General features: G+C 33.7%; 1 protein-coding gene across 19 annotated transcripts in view; it reads right to left on the reverse strand.

Annotated features, from left to right (window-relative positions):
- Positions 1-20,901, reverse strand: part of ANKHD1 (ankyrin repeat and KH domain containing 1) — a 127,511-nt gene that overhangs the window by 85,098 nt on the left and 21,512 nt on the right. For all 19 annotated transcript variants that reach the window (XM_070232745.1, XM_070232744.1, XM_070232738.1 and 16 more), the window contains exons 2-7: positions 15,749-15,902; positions 10,874-11,030; positions 9,501-9,648; positions 8,668-8,815; positions 6,674-6,907; positions 4,464-4,558 (exon numbers count right to left, since the gene is read on the reverse strand). In XM_070232745.1, coding sequence (XP_070088846.1) covers positions 4,464-4,558; positions 6,674-6,907; positions 8,668-8,815; positions 9,501-9,648; positions 10,874-11,030; positions 15,749-15,902 — 936 coding nt within the window. The remainder of the gene's footprint in view (positions 1-4,463; positions 4,559-6,673; positions 6,908-8,667; positions 8,816-9,500; positions 9,649-10,873; positions 11,031-15,748; positions 15,903-20,901) is intronic.

Genomic DNA, 20,901 nt, shown 5'->3' on the forward strand with positions numbered 1-20,901 from the left:
CAGTTTCCCTACATTAAACCCAGTAGATATGGGGTTAAAACCAAAACACTCTTTCCCTGCTTACTCCCTGGCTTCCTGGCTCCAGAATCCACTATCCTCCATGGAGAGAGACACAGCCAAGGACAAGCACCTGGATTTGCTATCTCCTCGCCACAAAGAGATACAGGCTGGTGGGAGAGCTGCTGAACACCAAGGTCATGGGCTCCCTCCTCTCTGCAAGTAGTCTCAAGGCCAAAGACAGGCTGGTGGGAAAGCTCCGACCAGTAAGGCCATATGCTTCCCCTCCCCTACCTAAAACCCCAAATAAAAACCCTTCCTTTTAGCTTTTTGGGGAGTTTGGGATTTCAGCGTTAGCCCCTCTCTCCTTGCTTAGCGCTCTGCAATAATAAAATTCCTACTTTCTTCCACTAAACCTGGTGTCAGAGATTGGCTTGCTGCACAACGGGTGAGCGAACTCACCTCAGGTTCGATAACAGGATGATAAATCTAATTCTAGGATATCCTCAAAAGAAACAAATAAATGCTTTATAGGTTATCCATATAGTATATCAGTTTATTTTGAGAGTCAATTTGCTTTATAAGATTTTAATATGAAGCTAAAAAACATTAGAAATATGTCTACTATCTCTGAAATTAGACTTTTATCAGTAATAACTCTAAAGTGAAATATATTACATGTTACTGTCCCTTTCCAAAAGCATCCTCAAGCATTACTTGTGTTTAATTTAGAATTAGGTTAAGAAATTATACAAACTAGAAACCAATTAAAGGTACTGAAAAAAGAAGACTAACCCAAAAACTAGCAGAATGAAGTAAATAATAAAGATTAGAGCAGAGATAAATGAAATAGAGAATAGAAAAACAATACAGAAAATCAACGGAAACAAAAGTTAGTTCTTTGAAAAGATCAATAAAATGGACAAACCCTTAGCTAGAAGGACTAAGAAAAACAGAGAGAAGACTGAAATTACTAAAATCAGAAATCAAAGTGGGGATATTACTACTGATTCTACAGAAATAAAAAGGATTATAAGAGAGTACTATAAACAATTGTACACCAACAAACTGGATAACATGGCTGACCTGGACAAATTCCTAGAAACAAAAAACCTACTAAGGTTAAATCACAAAAACCAGAAAATCTGAATAGACCTATAATTAGTGAGGAGACTGAATCACTAACTAAAAAAATCCCCCAACAAGGGAAACTCCTGGACTTGATGGTTCCAGTAAATTCTACCAAACATTTCAAGAAGAATTAACACCAATCCTTCTCAAACTTTTCCAAAAACCTAAAGAGGACGGAACACTTCTTAACTCATTCTCTGAGGCCAGCATTACCCTGATACCAAAGCCAGACAAAAATACTACAAGAAAACTACAGACCAAAATCCTTTATGAACATTGATGCAAAAATTCTCAACAAAATACTAGCAAACCGAATTTAGCAGCTTATTAAAAAGATTATGCACCATGACCAAGTGGGATTTTTTCCTGGAACTCAAGGTGGTCAACATATAAAAAGTGATCAATGTAATATACCACATTAACAAAATAAGGGAAAAACCACATGATCATCCCATCCCCATTGACACAGAAAAAGCATTTGACAAAAGTCAAAACTCTTTCATGATAAAAATACTAAACAAATTAGTACTAGAAGGAAACTACCTCAACATAATAAAAGCCATATTTGAAAAACCCACCAACATCTACTCAATGGTGAAAGACTGAAAGCTTTTTCTCTAATTCAGGAACAAGGCAAAGATTCCCACTTTCACCACTTCTATTCAACATAGTATTGGAAGTTCTAGCCAGAGCAACTAGGCGAGAAAAAGAAAAAGAAAAGGCATCCAAATTGGAAAAGAAAAAGTAAAATTATCTCTTTCACAGATGATATACTCTTATATGTAGAAAACCCTAAAGACTACACACAAAAAAATTGTTAGAACTAATAAACGAATTCAGCAAAGTACCAGGATACAAAGTCAATACACAAAAATTAGTTGCATTTCAATACCGTTACAATGAACGATCTGAAAAGGATTTTACAGAAACAATTCCATTTACGATAGCATCAAAAAGAATTAAATACTTAGGAATTAACTTAACCAAGGAAGTAAAATATTTGTACAATGGAAACTACGAAACATTGCTGAAAGAAATTAAGACATAAATAAACAGAAACGTATTCCATACTCACAGATTGGAAGATTCAATATTGTCAAAATGTCAATATTACTCAAAGTGGTCTACAGATTCAATGCAATCCCTATCAAAAGCCCAATGGTGTTTTTTGCAGAAACAGAAAGGCCCATCCTGAAATTCATATAGAGGGGGCTGGCCCCATGGCTGAGTGGTTAAGTTTGCATGCTCCGCTTCGGCAGCCCAAGGTTTCACCGGTTTGGATCCTGGGCGTGGACATGGCATCACTCGTCAGGCCATGCTGAGGCAACATCCCATATGCCACAACTAGAAGGACCCACAACTAAAATATACAACTATGTACTGGGGGGATTTTGGGGAGGAAAAAGCAGGAAAAAAAAAAAAAAGATTGGCAACAGTTGTTAGCTCAGGTGCCATCTTTTAAAAAAAATTCATATAGAATCTCAAGGGATCCTGAATAGCCAAAACAATCTTGAAAAAGAAGAATAAGGCTGGAGTACTCACAATTCCTGATTTCAAAACTTAAACAAAGCTATAGTAATCACAACATAGGGGTACTGGCATAAAGACAGACTATAAACAAATGGAATAGAATAAAGAGCCCAGAAATAAACCCTTGCATATATGGTCAAATGATTTTTGACAAGGGTGTCAAGACCATTCAATTGGGAAAGGATAGTCTTTTTAACAAATGATGCTGGGGAAACTGGATATCCACATGCAAAAGGATGAAGCTGAACTCTTACTAACACAATATATAAAAATTAACTCAAAATGGATCAAAGACCTAAAACCATAAAACTCATAGAAGAAAACAGAACAAAAGCACTATTGGTGGGAATGTAAACTAGTTCAACTACTATGGAAAACAGGATGGTGGTACTTCTTCAACATTGGATTTGGCAATGATTTCTTAGACATGATACCAAAGGCACAGGCAACACAAGAAAAAACAGATCAATTGGAATTAAATTAAAAACTCTTATGCATGAAAGGACACTAACAACAGAATAAAAAGGCAACCCACAGAATGGGAGAAAATATTTGCACACCATACATTTGATAAGGGGTTAATACCCAAAATATATTAAAGAACTCCTAAAACTCAACAACAAAAAAACAAACAACCTGATTCAAGAATGAGTAAAGGATTTGGATATTTCTCCAAAGAAGATATACAAGGGCCAATCAGCAGATGAAAAGATGCTCAATATCATTAATCATTAGGGAAAAGCAAATCAAAACTACAATGAGATCCCACCTTACAACTATTAGGATGGCTACTATCAAAAAAACAAAAAATAAGTGTTGGTAAGGATGTGGAGAAATTGAAGCCCTCATGCACTATTGGTGGGAATGTAAACTAGTTCAACTACTATGGAAAACAGGATGGTGGTACTTCTTCAAAAAATTAAAAATAGAATTACCATATGATCAAGCGATCCCGATTCTCAGTATACATCCAAGAGAACTAAAAGCAGAGATTTGAACAGGTACTTGTACACTCATGTTCACAGCAACATTATTCACAATAGATAAAGTGTGGAAGGAACCCAAGTATCAATGGATAAGTAAAATGTGGTATATCCATACAATGAAATATTACACAGTCTTAAAAAAGGACAGAAATTCTGACAAATGCTACAACATGGATGAACCTTGAGGACACTAAGCAAAGTGAAATAAGCCAGTCACAAAAAGACAAATACTGTATGATTCCACTTATATGAGGTAGTTAAGAGTAGTCAAAATCATAGAAAGTAGAATGGTGATTGCTAGGGGCTGGGGGGAGTGGGGAATGAAAAGTTATTTAACAGGTATAGAGTTTCAATTTTAAAAGATGAGAAGAGTTATAGAGATGGTTGGGGGCGACGGTCATACAACATTATGAATGTACTTAATACCACTGAACTGTACACTTGAAAATAGTTAAGATAGCAAATTTTAAGTTACATGTATTTTACCCAACAAAAAAATTGAGAAGAAACTAAAAGTCTATCAGTGTATTAGACATGACTTAGCCAAGACTGCCTTCTGTACTCTTTCCTACATTGACAGATTTACTATCAAAAGTTCAACAAAACATTGAATACTTCCCCTTCCCTCTATAATAATGTACAAAATTTTCAAATCTTTACTGATCTCATATTAGTTTTCCAAAAAGAAAAAAATAATAATTCTCAAAGTCTTAAACACACGACCTTTTCTTCCCATAAAATCTCAAGTGAGTACAATTTAAAATTACCATGCAATAAAGAAATAAAGAAAAAACAAAACAAGACAAAACATTAAATTACCATGCAAGCCTCCATTAAGGCAGTGTGCATCTCATCTGTTTTGTGCTCTTGATCTGCACCAGCATCAAGCAGAAAGCGAACCATATCCAAATGGCCTTTAAAAAAAAAGAACGCAAATTTTAAAAATATATTTCTAAACAACTGAGTATCAATTTAATACATAAGTATTAAAAGGGGAAACTTTTTCTTTCAGATGTCTATATAAAAATTTATAAGAGAACTTATTTTGCTTTCAATAAATAAATCAATGACAGTTTTATAAAGCCAATCCAAAATAATAACCAGGCTCACACCAAGGTATCTAGGCTTTAAAGATTGAATTAGTCCAAAGCACATAATTCAAGTTAAGTAAAGCAATAATATTTATTCTTTGATTTAATCTATTTAAACTATCAAATCAAAACACTGAAATCAAACAGAATGCCAGGCAAAGTATGTTTGCATCATATTTTTCCGAAAAACAACTTTAAAATAATAACCATAAACTCACTGCGGCAATGAATAGGCACAGAAAACTCCAAAATAATTTCAACCCTCTTGACACATTTAATATATAAAAAGCCTTAATAGTCAATAAGAAAAAGACAAACACTCCAGTAGAAAAATGGATGAAGGACATGAAATGGTAATTCAAAAAAGAAATGCAAATGAATATTAAACTGATGAAAAAAATATTAAACCTTCCTATTAAACAAATACAAATTAAAATGAGACACCATTTTTTACTATCAAAATGGCAAATATTAAAAAGAATGATAATACCCAGTGTTGGTGAGGGTGTAGGGTGGGGTAAAGGGCACTCTCAAACACTGCTGGTGGGAGTGTAAATTGGTTCAACCTTTCTAGAAGGCAATTTGGCAATATGTATCAAAAGCCTTAAAAATGTCCATACCCTTTGACCCAGCAATTCCACTTCCAGGAATTTATCCTAAGGAAATAACCAGAGATTAGGCAAAGATGTCTGCACAAGGATGTTATCACAGTGTTTTTAATAATAGTGAAAAACTGGGAACAATTCAAGTGTCCAACAATAGGCAATTATGGTGCATCCATTTGATGTATTTGGCAGAGACTGCTAGTTCCTTACTCAATATCCATTCTCTCAATCTTCCTTAATAACAGAATTCTGATTTTATGTGAGTGGCAACATCCCTGACTAACAGACTACATTTTCCAGCCTTCCTTTGCTGCTATGTGTAGCCAATGAGATGTAAGTGGGATCTATAAGGCAGAACTTCTAGGAAGACTCCTTAAAGGTAGCTTACTAAATTGGAAAGCACTACCCATTTTGCCCTTACCCTGTTCATCCTTCCCAGAATATAGATTGCTGGGGCTCTAGCTACCATCTTGGATTATAGGTAACCTTGAGGATAGAAATCACATACTAGGATGGTGGAGCAAAAAAACAGAATGCTGAGATCTTGATAACAATGGAACTGCCATACTAGCCCTAGATGGCCTACCCTTGGACTTGTTTTATGTAAAAGAGAAAAAGCTTCTCTTTTGTTCAAATCATTATTCATTTAGGTTTTATGACATAAGCAGCCAAATTCACTAACTGAAATAGTGAAATACTATGTGACCATCAAAAGTTGTATTACAAAAATATTTATTGAGATGGGAAAATGTTCATGATGTACTGCTAAATAAAATAAGCAGACTATAAAACAGTGTTCGAGTATGATTATTTAGTTTAAATATATATATTTGTTTGTAAAAGTACTTAATAAAAACACTGGAAGTAAATATACTAAAATATTGTTCATAGGCTTTTTAAATCTTTGGACAGTAGCATTACATGTCATTTTAAAATTTCTTTAAGCTATTCTGTATTTTTCAGGTTTTCAGTATCAAGTGTGATTATTATTATTATTTGAGTGTGTATTATTTTTTAAATAAAGGTTGGAAAAATCATATAAAACAAAAGTTATTAAAGAATGGAAACCCTCTAAATCTGTGCTAAGAGTTTTGGTTGACTTCGTAGCTAATTGAATAAATTTAAATTAAAATAATAGAGAAACATACACTGTGAAACTATACTTCAGGAAATACAGGCTAAAATGGACTTCCTATATAATCTCTGACAAACTAGATAATTTTAAAGCACAGGGAAAACATAAGCAATATAAAATTAACTCAAATACTCAATACTCAAATATTCAAAGCAGTTATGAAAAAAAACTATAAATATTTATACACATATAGAGTACCTTTGTAGCATGCAAGCGTAAGAGCACTTTCTTTGAATTCATTGGAATGAGTGTTGATGCCTGCACCATGATCTAGAAGAACTCTTGCAACTTCCACATGACCTGCACTGGCAGCTTCCATTAAGGGGGTATGTCCATTTTCATTATGATCTTCTATATTTGCGCCTTCATTAAGTAGTACTTTCACAATGTCAACAAATCCTCCAGCACAGGCATAAGTTAGTGCAGTGTTTCCTAACAAAGAACAAAAAGAAATACAAAATTATGATAAAACAAAGACAATTATGATTATGCTACGATTGTTCTAGTCTACCTCTTTAATTCCCATATATAAACCACTAGAACTATCATCTCAAGTTTTTTTGATGTATTGGTTAGAAGCATCATCTTAATTTTCTTACTAATTAAAAAGTTTATTGTAAACAGGCCAATTTACTCTCTTCATATTTCCTTAGCTTGTCAAATAAGATTAAGTGCCATCTTGAAAAATCACTTTCGGCATATTTTTATCAAAAATATTCTAATGTATCATTCAAAATTCTTCCTTTTTCTTTCAACACTGTACAACAGAAACACAACGTTTTCTTTTACGTATATTGATTTCTTAACATTCTCTCACCTCTCCTTTGTCTTTACAGATTTAGTCATAAGACAATTAATTATTTTAGGTACATTTTCCTCCTGAAACATCTTTTCTTTGTTTTTAAAGATTGGCACCTGAGGAAATATCTATTGCCAATCTTCTTTTTTTTTTTCTTCTTCTTCTTCTTTTCCCCAAAGCCCCCCAGTACATAGTTGTATATTCTAATTGTAGGTCCTACTGGTTGTGCTATGTGGGACGCCACCTCAGCACGGCCTGATGAGCAGTGCCATGTCTGTGCCCAGGATGTGAACTGGCAAGACCCTGGGCTGCTGAAGCAGAACACATGAACTTAACCACTCAGCCACAGGGCCAGCCCACCGAAACATACCTTTAATTTACATTTATGTGACCCAGAGAGATAGATATAAATCCCCCTCAGAATAACTCCTTCAAAAGAAAAATTTCTTTAAAAGCTCATTATCCCTTGGTTTGACACTTATTTCTTTCCTGATTTTGCTTTAAGGATATTTATTAAAGGTGGTAGGAAGATGATTTAACCATCCAATAGTATGAGACTGAAGAAGATTGTTTTAAAGTTTCAGCAAGGAAACTATCATTTCAGAACCCAATTTGTTCAGAATTCAACTGTTTGACCATCTCAGACATTATGCATATTAATATTACTACAACTAAGACAATGTGATCAGCAAAATGACCTACTTTCATTTAGCTTCCCTTCTAGGAAGTCTTGCTCATTTTAAAAATAAATTAGGCTACAATTAATATTTATTTGATAGTATGGAACACTGATATGCTTTCATTTTTAAAATTTTTTTTAAACCATTTGGTTGCCTCACTAAATCCAAGGAATCTCACTACTAAAACTATACGTATAATTTAAGACATACGACCAAGGCTCTTTCTGTCTATGAGTTTGGGAAGCATAAACAACTAAAAGTGTAGTCCTTACTAGAGTAGCTTTCATGCTGCCACAAGAATATCTTATTAGTAAATGCAATCAGTACACATGACATGAAAAACTCTATTACAGGGTAAATACTCTCAGGTTAATCTATAATCTAAAGTCAAGGGAGTTATATTTAAATGAGATAAAGAATTTAAAAAGAAAGAATTCATAATTTTGCTTCTTTATACATTACATATCATTGTGGCAAAAAAGAGATTGTCCCCAGCAGAAAAACTGTCAATCTTGACCAAAGAGAATCTAAGTGTGTTTTAAAGACTTCTGACGATATCAAATTAACCTGTGTTTTACTGAGAGATTCTAAACAAAGGCTAAGATTTTTCTGTAGGTTTAAATTGGTTTTCCCTAGGAATCAAATTTTTATCTCTACAGTTATAATTAATTATATCAATTTACTTTCCTCAAATTAACACATTTTCTACATACCTGTTGCAGACTGGGAGTTGACATCTGCATCATGAAGAAGTAATAATTTCACAATATCTAAATAACCTCCACTGGATGCTGCCATTAGGGGAGTTATGTCTCCCTTATTCCCTCGATCTTCAACATTAGCATGCATAGCAAGCAATACCTTTAAAACACATATATACACAGAGAGAAATAGTCAATTCTTACTAATAACAGCATTTCTAGAGCATATACTGAATCTGGGAAGATACTGTGTTGGGGGGGGCGGGCTGAGGAGAAATAAAAAATAATCACCTTTTGGGAAAACATGCCAGTTCAAAACACCAGGTTAGAACATCATTACATATTAATCTTTAAGTATGTAACCACATTAGCCTTCCTATTATAAAATGTAACTGCTCTTGTCAAAAAATTTGTGTTATGCTTGGGATTATCTAGCAAGAGAACAGCAAAACTATACTCACCAGATAAAAACTAAATGGTAAACACATGGCTATTTCCCAATATTGTTCTAACAGGAGGAAAGAATTGGGATAATTTGGATGACATGAAAATATATCACTACTTTCCATTATAGTTGTATATTATTTCCAAAGACAAGTTTAAAATATTATTATTATTTCTATGTGTTCCTTATTCATTAGGACTAGTTTTAAGTAAGAGGCAGAAAAATGGACCATGCCAGTTGCACGTACAGGAAACGAAAGTAATTATGTATCAGTTTCTATTTTACTTACTGACAAAAGCAAAAGACCTTGGCCTCTAATTATAATTTCTTTTATTAATGATAAAAATAAAACATCAAAATCGTTCCACAATTTTAACCACTGAAGCATATTCCTTCTTACTTGTGCTAATTCATAATACCCTGCTGAACAAGCCAAACACAGCAGGCTTTCTCCTTCTTCTGTATGTTCATTTACACTTCTGCCTTCATCTAGCAATTTACGAACAGCATTCACATCCCCATCTGAACAAGCTTCTGCCAGACTGCGACTGAAAACAAAACCATCAACAATTAATCAACACAGAAAGACTCAGGGTCCTATAATAATAAATTACATTAAAAATAAAGTCACACCTATAAAACTGTTGATATAGTAAGAAAAAAAACTGTATGAACATCATTTGCTGAGCATCTTGTTTGCAATACTAATTATTCATGTATGTCAACCAAGCCAGAAAATGAATATAAAAATAGCTGACATTTTTCTCTTTCAAAATGTCCTAACATATTGTTATAGTAAATTTTAAATAAAGTTTTTTAAAGCACTAGATGCACAAGTTTTTAAACTCTACTAATGTAACAATTCCCAAAGACATTTGGGATATAATCCTATGGTTTAAAATTTTATTTGGTAACAGTAGAAGGTGAAAAGCTAAGGAAAAGTTTTACTGCAGAATGATTAACAAAATCAGTGAATCCAAACTTTTATGTGCATATAAATCACCCATGTTTCTTGTTAAAATGCAGATTCTGATTCAGCAGATCCAAGGTGGGATCTGAAATTCTGTATTTCTTTTTTTTTTTTTTTGAGGAAGATTAGCCCTGAGCTAACTGCTGCCAATCCTCCTCTTTTTGCTGAGGAAGGCTGGCCCTGAGCTAACATCCGTGCCCATCTTCCTCTCCTTTCTTATATGTGGGACGCCTACCACAGCATGGCTTGCCAAGCGCTGCCATGTCCACACCCGGGATCCAAACCAGCAAACCCCCCAGGCCACTGAAGCGGAACGTGCGCACTTAACCACTGCTCGACTGGGCAGGCCCCTGAAATTCTGTATTTCTAATAAGCTCTGAGGTGATGCTGATGTTGTTAGTCCATGCCATATTTGAGTAGCAAGAACTCAGATTAATATTGCATTAGGAACTTATTTCATTTATTATTACTCAAGCATTCAGTTTAAAGTTTACTTTATAACCTTTAGAATAAGTAACTTCCTTAGAAATGGAAAGCAGGTCTTATTCAGTTTGGATTTCTCACAGACTCCAGTATAGTATATTCCACAAGAATGCTCAATGATTATGAGAAGAATGCAAGAATAAAAACATAATATCCATTTTTATATCCATATACTGTAAAATATATATATCCACTTAAAGTATCCATTCAGCTAAAGTTTAAAAGCCCCTCCAAAAGATGTATTTTACCAAAATTTACTACTTCCCCAAAATCCACTCAAGAAAATACCTAATACCCAGCAGAAGTTGTTAAACACGTACGTGTCTACTTGTCCTGCATTGTGACTGTTTTCCGCTCTCATTCGTGTCAGTGCAGCAGCGGCTTCATCCAGTGCACAACTTACTGAGGATGTCAGTCTCCGGAGTACCTCAGGATCTGCAAAAGCTTTACCATCAGCAGTTGACAATTTGCCAATTCCTTAGGTGTCCATCATTCAATCAGGTAGGGCAGGGGAAGAAAAAGCATAGAAGTGCAAATTGTAATTATATTTCTAAACTATTATCTAGGGCAAAAATGGCATAGATGAGGCTGACAGTCAGAATATAGGCTGATAATTTTAATTTCACCACTAATGTCGAAAAGCCATCACATAACCACCTATGTTTTAGTTTTTCCATCTTTACAATGCACATAACATTAACGTCCTCTACCTAACTCCAAATCTAACTTAATATGATGCTTACTGTAGCAAATGAATGAGATTCCTTTCAAAGTATATCCATGTAGTCATAGCATAAGATCTCCAGTACAGGATCACAGTTGTCTATACTATTTTCAGTAGTAACGAAGTAATATTACAGAATATTCTGTAATATTATAATAAACAATCCAATAGTTTCTTCCTTTGGCCAAATAGCCACCTACAACCATCTTCCAGGACAACATTATAAATTCAAATAAATTCATTCTTATATTTAACATTTACTATGTCCTTATGATGTGCCAGACATGAGGGAGACAAAAAGAAATAAGGTATAGTTTCTGTCCTTACAGAGCTCACAGTCTGGTAGGACTATCAGACGTCTAAGGTGCCAATAAATCTTTTTCTCTAGATTCAGTGAGGAATCAGTCACTACTGTAAGAGAAACTTTCTTTGATAATATCAATATCACTGCCTGTTACTGTTTAAAATGAGATAAAAATAGTCAATAAAATCTTGGAGAACAAAGAAAAAGAAAAAGGAAAGGAAAACTTGCCCAATGAGATATAAAATGTATTATGATGTTATGCAAATTACAACAGTATGACACTTGAACAGAAAAAAGATTATTATATCAAGGATATATAGTAGAAGCCAAAAAAAGACCTTAGATCATTTGTGAATTCAATATATGATAAAGGTGACATTTCAAATCAGTGGCGACAGAAGGGCTTATTTCATAAACACTCTTCAGAAATTGGCTACCATTTGAAAACTAAGCAAGATTTCTAATTCACATCATTCACAAAAATAAATACCAGGTAGACTTAAGATCTAAATGTAAAAAATAAAACCTGAAAAGTACTATTATACTGTGTAGTATTTTTCTAATGCTGATGTAGGAGAGGCTTTTCTAAGCATGAGACCAAATCCCAAAAGCCATGAAGTAAAAGATTAGTAAATGTGATATTAAACATTTTTAATTTCAGTAAAAATTTCTATATGCTTAAAGACACCATAAATAAAGTTAAGGCACAATAAAAACTGGAAAAATCAACACCTAATGAATTTATATTATCATTTATAAAGAGCTACCTCACAACTTACTGATAATATTAAATGAATGCAAACTATGAAATTGACAAAAAACTGACTGAGGTGTGAGGCCCTCTTAGAAACTGCTAATAGGATTGTATACTAGTATAAATTTGAGGAACCAATTTGACAACAGTTATAAAATTTTAAATGCAAATATCCTCTGACCCAGTGATACCACTTTCTCGGAATTTGTCTTATAAAGATACTTGCACAAGAAAGAAAAGTTATAGATATATATGGATGTAAACTATAACATTATTTGTGATTTTGAAAAATTGGAAATAAGCTAAATATCTCTCACTAAGGAACTGGTAAAATAAATTATGGCACATCGAAGCAAGAGAATATTATCTTACCCTACAAAAGAAGAAGAAAGATCAATATATCATGTTATGGAAAGATGTTCACAATACATTAAATGAAAAAAAGAAAACTATATTTTGTATAATATGACCCTACTTCACTTCTTAAAAAACTATGCATATTTAAAAATATACATTTATTTATATAACCACAAGGGAAAAAGTCTGGAAGTAGATGTAAACCTTGACAATGGGAAGGCTTTATAATCTACTTAATACATCTTATGTAGCTTTAGCTATTGCATAATATGTATTACATTTATAATTTAGAAAATAATTTTTTTAATTCTTAAAATGATCTTAATTTTGTCTAAGAATCTCAAAGAATCTTAAAGGAAAAAAATATTTTCAACTTCATCTTTTCAGTTAAAATAGTGTCAAGAATTCTATCATCCTTAAGAAGTCTAGTAATGTCTAACACATTCTCATAACTGAAAACACAACTATAAGACAAAAAATTCCTCTTAAATGTTATAGGCTCAACACAATGTCCAAAAAGCAAATGAAAATACTAAAACACAAAAAGAAAGTATTTCATTAAACAATCAGCTTGCACAGGACTTAGAAAGGAGCACATCATTTGAAATACATCTGACAATTTCTTCAGACAAAATATCATATCCAACAATACCCAATGTTTAAATTGTCAAAAAACACAAAGTTTTAAAATTCAATAGTTTCTGAGACCTCCTGGAAGACAGGAAGTCATCATTTTCAAGGTTTATTCTCTCTCTAATACGGGTGTGAAAAACAAGGAATTCTAAGCTATCTTGCAGCTTATCCCAGACTTACTATGAACCAAGAGAAAAGGGGAAAAGAAAAATGTTTAATGCACCAGAAAAGAGCCAGCCCTGAGCAAGAATCATGAGGTGGCCAGAAAAAAGACAGATGAGTTTAAAACTCTTAATTGGGGGAATCACATAAACCAGAGAGTAAAGATGTAGCACCACCAGTAAAAAAGCTTGGTCTGGGAAGGAAAGGAAATTAGTCCAGAGAAGAGTTGGAGAGTAGAAACACCTATTCTCCACATTTCTCTCTGCTCGAAGCAAAACAAATGTAAGGTTCCAAAGCACAGAAAAAAAATTAGAGCTGGCCAAGGCACTCCCATTTCAGGAATGTTATACAGTATATCCCTAAATCACAACTAGGAGACTCACAAGAAATTAGGCTCTAAGGGAGGAACACCCAATGCAATTACTAATGTCATCTTTATTCCTTTTTTGTTTTTAATTACTAGTCTTGCCCTAAATTAAACAATATTCTGCTGGATACTTATTTTGTGCAATCTAACTTTACGTTTCTATCAGTTCCAAAAACATACGTCAGATGGACTAAAAATTAATTTGCTACAAATTATACCTATGCTTTTCCAAAACAGTACAAAGTTAAAGGAATAAGAAGATGATATCAAGTAAACACATTCCTGACATAATATCTATGTCTTTCCAAGAATAATATAAAAATATTCAATTTATTTTAGCTCTTACTTTTCCCCTAGTCAATTATTTTGTCAAATATAATACTGTTTTACTTCCTTCAATACGAAATGTGCTAAAACGCTGCTGTGATTTTTCTGAATACCCATCTTTAATATTACGCTCATTAAAGTACTCAGAGACTGAATAAAATTTTCTATACTTTTTTAAACTTTGATTTTGAATTTTCTGCATTTTAATAGCTTTAACACGCCATAAGGTATATATGTTACTCTAACAAATTTATAGGCACTGTTTTTAAAAGTAAGCAATAAATTCTTCTAGATTAAATTCTTGTGTGTGTATAACTTGCACATATATTTATTTATTTATTTATTTATTTATTTATTTATTTATTTTTAAGGAAGATTAGCCCTGAGCTAACTCATGCCAATTCTCCTCTTTTTGCTGAGGAAGACTGGTCCTGAGCTAACATCCGTGCCCATCTTCCTCTACTTTATATGTAGGATGCCTACCACAGCACGGCTGGTTAAGCGGTGCCATGTCCGCACCCAGGATCCGAACCAGCAAACCCCAGGCCGCCAAAGTGGACCATGCGAACTTAACCACTGCGCCCCAATATTTCTATTTGATAAGTAAATAAAGGGAGTGTCATACAAAGTGAACATATCCCAAAAGCAACATACAAAGATTAGAAAAGTTACCTTCCTTCTTATAACAATTTTAGGAGATAAAAGGTTTTCATTATAGTGTAATGGAAACTTTGCATAGCAAATAACAAGCAGGTTGTATAATATAAAATAGTGATAAGTATACATTATTTTGAGAAAGTTTATCACAGATTTTTCTTTTTTGCTACTTCAGAACAAGAAGTTGACATGGCTTGGTATATTCTGGTCCAATTTTGTGTTCAATTTTCATTTAACTGTCTTCTAAGTGAAAAATAGCAATCTATAATTAAGTTACACATAGACTAAAGTGAATAAGTAAGTAATCATATGCAGAGTTCCCTAAATCAGTTAGGACAAAAGATTCATAATTTGATGAACTAAATTTACCTCCCACATTTTTATTTTATAATGTAAGCGGTAATAGATAAGTTTTCCTTGATAGCTAGCTGATTATCTAATATCTTAAAAATGTTATTGTTGAGCACAGAAATCACTCATTAAAAACTTTCAACCAAGGAGCTGGCCCAGTGGCATGGTGGTTAAGTTCACCTGCTCCACCTCAGCAGCCTGGGATTCACAGGTTCTGATAATGGGGTCGGACCTAGCACCACTCGTCAAGCCACACTGTGGTGGGATCCCATGTAAAATGGAGGAAGATTGGCACAGATGTTAGCTCAGCAACAATCTTCCTCACTTACACACACACAAAAACCTTTCAATCAAGAATTTTTTAAATATAAAATGTGAACATTTTCTTCAGGAAAAAATATAATAAATTATACAGAAATTTTAATTTTCACATAATGCTATATAATTTTGGGGTGATCTTATATAACTTTGTAAAGAATTTTGGGGTGATCTTATATAACTTTGTAAAGAGATCTAGACTTTTAAAGAGACGAAAAAGAGAAAACAAAAAATAAAGTACCTGCTGCTTCTAGCAATGCTTCTAGCCGTGCCTGTGTCTCTGGATCCACAGTGCGTAAGTCTGCTCCTTCTGCAGTACTTGATAAGAATATCTCTGATGTTGTTTTAAGCACTGGGTTATCCAGATCTTCTTGGTCCAAAATAAATGATTCAACCTGTTTACAAATTAAAGATGCAATATCCATGAAACTGATCTCAATATTGTTAGAATAACTGCAATTTAAGGTAATATGATTTCTGATTTGGAATTTAAGTATATAATCAGATAAACTGTTGTAGAAACAAGGGACTTTGAGGCAGCCTCCCAACTATCTGCTTATCTTTAGACATGACTACAGGTACAACCCAGACCACCACACCAGATTCAAGTTTCCTGGAGAGCACTTTATTTTTTATATCTAGCACAGAGCCTGAAAAGCAGCATTTTTTTAATGAAACAAGTACATAAACACAGTCCCTAGAAAGATGTATATAGGACTAGATAGTAAAAAGACACACAGATAGGTCATTAAGGCACAGTTTTCTCTCTCTTCTAATCAACTTATTCAATTCTGACTCTTAAACAAAAGAAAGTAAGATTTAATCCACTGCCAAATATCTGGAGTTCTACAGACAAGAAAGTTCCATGAGATTAGGAACCATCCCTATTTTTTCACTGCTCTATCCTATGGGCCTAAGAACACCTCATACATAGTAGGTATTCAACACATATTTGTTGAAATGAATGAATGGTATAAGCAAAATCAACTTATGAAAATAAACATGTAACCCTCTAATTTCAAAGAAGTTAATTCTAAATAAATTTTCTTAAATAAAATATGCACAACCTTTCTGGGAAGGAATTTGGAAATGTGTATCAAAATACTTTAAAAAGCTCGTGCCCTTTGACCTAGTAATTCCATTTTAAGGAAAGTATCCTTAAAAAATTATCTGAAAGCCAGACAAAAACGTGCAGCATTAATTAAAATTCCAAAAATAAAGAGGAAAAACCTATAATAGGGAATTTGATAAATACATTTTGTACATTCACAGGATGAACTACTATGCAGTCATTAAACATAATGTTTTTGAAGTATATTTAATGGCATGAGAAAGCATTCATAAAATTAAGTGAAAACCGCAAGATTCAAAACAGTATGGTCTTTATTTTGTTAAAAATATATGTTTATGTAAGTAAACACGAACTTGAGTACTCACGTATATAATCAGGAGTACAAATTTATGTACTTATATATGTCTATATTATGTAAATATATATAACCAGGAAAGTTAACATATTTGTAAACAGATAGAAAAACAGCAACAGAAAGGTTATATACATATCCAAGGTCACACAGCTAATAAATGGCAAAGCCAGGTTTCAAATCCAGGCCATATAGCTACAGAGTCTGTGCTCTTAACAACTAGACAATACTATCTCACAAATTTATAAACAAAGGACCACAGAATTTGGACTACATTATTTGGCGTATTTGGCTAGTTAGTCATCAGTTTTCACAACGGACACCAAATAAACATATCCTAATAAAGACAGGAAAGTTAAAATGACTTGGATATATTTTATTACCTAGTGATATAATTTTACAAAATAAATCTTAACTTCAAATCTAATAACACTGAGCAATGTACTATGTTGCAACACAGCTTCTTTGATACGTAACTACAAAGATGCCATTCTAGATCCATGCCAATAGATAAATGTAGACTACTAGTTGTCAAATGATATTGAAAAGTAATTGCTTGTACAAGAAAGAGCTTGTTGCAAGCCCAAGAAATTATTAGGTATTTGCAGATATATTTACCTGCCAATTGTGGGGATAGATAAAACTATCGTTCTAAATTCTGGAATTTTTAATTAAAGATGGTGTTTAGATGTTAACATTTCTACTTTGTAAAAAGCATTGGTTTAATGTGGTATTACACATATCATGGAGACAAATACAGATTATATGCATCATGTAACATTTTAAAAATCCAAGTTAAGGATTTCCAGTTCTCTCCCATTCATTTCTCCAATATTTACTGAAGTCCTATTTTATATGAAGCACCATGAGAGTACAAAAATGTGGTAAAAGAAATAAGTCAAAGACTCCAACAACTATCACAAATGGCCTCAAAGAAAAATAAATGGTACAACTATATGCACTAGAGAGAAGTCACTTCCAGCTCCAGAAATCCAAGAAGACTGTGCACAAGTAGCAGCATTTGAGCTGGGCTTTGAAGGAAGCACAGAATTTCGATAGGTGGTCAGACATGGGGGTGGAGGTGGAAGGGAATGAAATAAAAAATTGGCTCAAAGATGCATTTGGAAAGTTATGAATAGTCCACTCTCAAAAGAAACGTAAGGTCCTTCATACATTGCTGGTGGGAATATAAATGATGCAGCCATGTGGGAAATAGTTTGGCAGGTCTTCAAAAATTAAACATAGAATTACCATATGACCCAGCAATTCCACTTCTATGTATATACCTAAGAGGATTAAAAATATACATGTTCATACAAAAATTTGTACATAGAAGTTCATAGCTTCAGTATGCATAATAGAGAAAAAGTGGAAACAACCCAATGTTCATCGACTGGTAAATGGTTAAACAAAATGTGGTATACCCATACAATGGAATATTATTCAGCCATAAAAAGGAATAAGTACTGACACATGCTATACCATAGATAAGCTTTGAAAACATTATGCTTAATGAAATAAACCAGACACAAAAAGTCACATATTGCATGATTCCATTATATCAAAGGTCCAGCACAGGCAAATCCATAGAGACAGAAAGCAGATTAGTAGTTGCCTGAAGAGTCAGGGAAGGAGAAATGGGAGTGACTGCTAATGAGTCTGAAGTGTTTTTTTGGAATGACGAAAACATCTGGAATTAGATAGCGGTGACTGCTGCGCAATCTTGTGAATATACAGTCAGCCTTCTGTATCCAGAGATTCAACCAACCATGGACCAAAAGGCCTATGATGGTTATATCTGTATGGAACTTGTACAGACTTTTTTTTCTTGTCATTATTCCCTAAACAATACAGTAAACAACTATTTACATAGCATTTACATTGTATTAGGTATTATAAGTAACCTAGAGATGATTTAAAGTACACAGGAAGATGCACGTAGGTTACATGCAAATACTACACCATTTTATATAAGGGACTTGAGCATCTGGGGATTTTGGGATCTGTGTGGGTCTTGGAACCAATCCCCCTGTGGATGCCAAGGGATGACTGTACTAAAACCACTGAACCATGCACTTTAAAATGCTAAATTTGGGGCTGGCCCGGTGGCACAGCACTTAAGTGTGCACGTTCCATTTGGCGGCCTGGGGTTCGCCAGTTCTGATCCCAGGTGCAGACATGGCACCGTTTGGCATGCCATGCTGTGGTAGGTGTCCCACATATAAAACAGAAGAAGATGGGCACGGATGTGAGCTCAGGGCCAGTCTTCCTCAAAAAAAAAAAGCTAAATTTTGTGGTTTGTGAATTATATCTCAATTTTTAAAAAACCATAAGGTACCTAGAGTACAACTATGGCTTTCAGCTAGAAAGAACAACCAGGGATAGATTTGAGTAAGACCATGTAAAAGATGACACTGCTCACTCTCTACCTGGTCACCACCACCGGGAAGAGAACCAGTAGTAATGTCATCCTGGGTGTCAGTATTGTTAGTGTCACGTACACAAGACAGCACGTTCCCAAGTGCTTGGGAAGAATCAAGCTCAAAAGGAAAACACAAAATAGAGATGTGCCCTTTGCCTTCAGAGTGCTTATAAACTCTTTGAAAATTACAGTTCACAAGACAATTTACTGAGCTTAATTCTCCTACATCTTAGAATGCATGTAAGTTGGAGTTTCAATCAGGCAACAAAGCGTAATAGAAAGAATACTGCACCAGAGAGCAGAAGAATTAGGTTCAAGTGCCAGTTCCGCCAGGCATATGTGTGACTGCAGGCATATCACTCAACCTTTCTGACACTCCATTTCTTCCTCAGCAAAGACAACAGCTCCCCCACCTACCTTATAGTGCTGATGAAATGATAAAGTAAAAGCATTTTGAAAATAAACATTACATAAATGTAATCTTTAGAATACAATTCTATGTAACTACAACTCTTTTGTTCTGTTCCTCACCACAGTGTCTATCTTCTATGCTTTTTCAAACTGAAAGAATGATACTGCATTTTTACCAGCATTCACTTGAATTTTCTTTTTTTTCATTTTACTTTTTCCAGTTTTACTGAGATATAACTGACCTATAATGCTGTATAAGTTTAAGGTGCACAACATGATTTCATATATGTATGTATTGTGAAACGATTACCACAATAAGCTTAGTTAACATCCATCACCTCACATAGTTACAAAATTTTTTTTCTTGTGGGATTCACTTGACTTTTCCATGTAGTTTTAGGCATTTTCTATTTAAGTTCTGGCCCAGAAGATCAAATTTTAAATATCCACAACACTTGTGGGAAAAATCTTAAGTTCCCAGGATGAGTTTTAGTGATACATAACTACATACATAAATGATTTGAATACATCTGTGTCAATCAGATGTGCCAAAAAGCACTCAATTCTAATATTTCCTTTGTCCTACCCTCTCTAAAATTTTTAAAAGCCTGTCTCAATGTAGAATCAATAAAAGGACAAAATATCCAGTCATGCCTATTACTTTGGGAATACTTGGGGAATTGCTTTTGGCAGTTCATAAATATTTTACCTGATAAACCTGCTGAAACATATACTCTTGCAATTCAGAACAGCATTACCTCAAAATATATATGGCCAGACAAGATGGAAACCATGTATAGCTACATGGAAATATTAAATAAAACCAATTCTGTACATTTAATGTAAAGGGCTTGGTGATATAGTACAAAAAAGTCTATAATGGTATAATGGATAAGTGCAAGATAATCTAATTAAATTAGTCTTCATCATGCAAATGACTTTAAAATCCTCATAGTTTCTTACATACAGCTAAAGGATCACAGAAATTTCCTTATTGCCTAACGATACAGTTACATAGTCTATCACTATCCTGCAGCTACATTCAGCAGCAAACAAAATATCCACCAATAGTGGTACTGTTTTTGCCAATGGCAAGAAAGTTTTTTCAAGTCTTAAACATTGCAGATTTTTTTTCTA

This window comes from Equus caballus, chromosome 14, assembly GCF_041296265.1.
Source record: "Equus caballus isolate H_3958 breed thoroughbred chromosome 14, TB-T2T, whole genome shotgun sequence".
Lineage (NCBI taxonomy): Eukaryota > Metazoa > Chordata > Mammalia > Perissodactyla > Equidae > Equus > Equus caballus.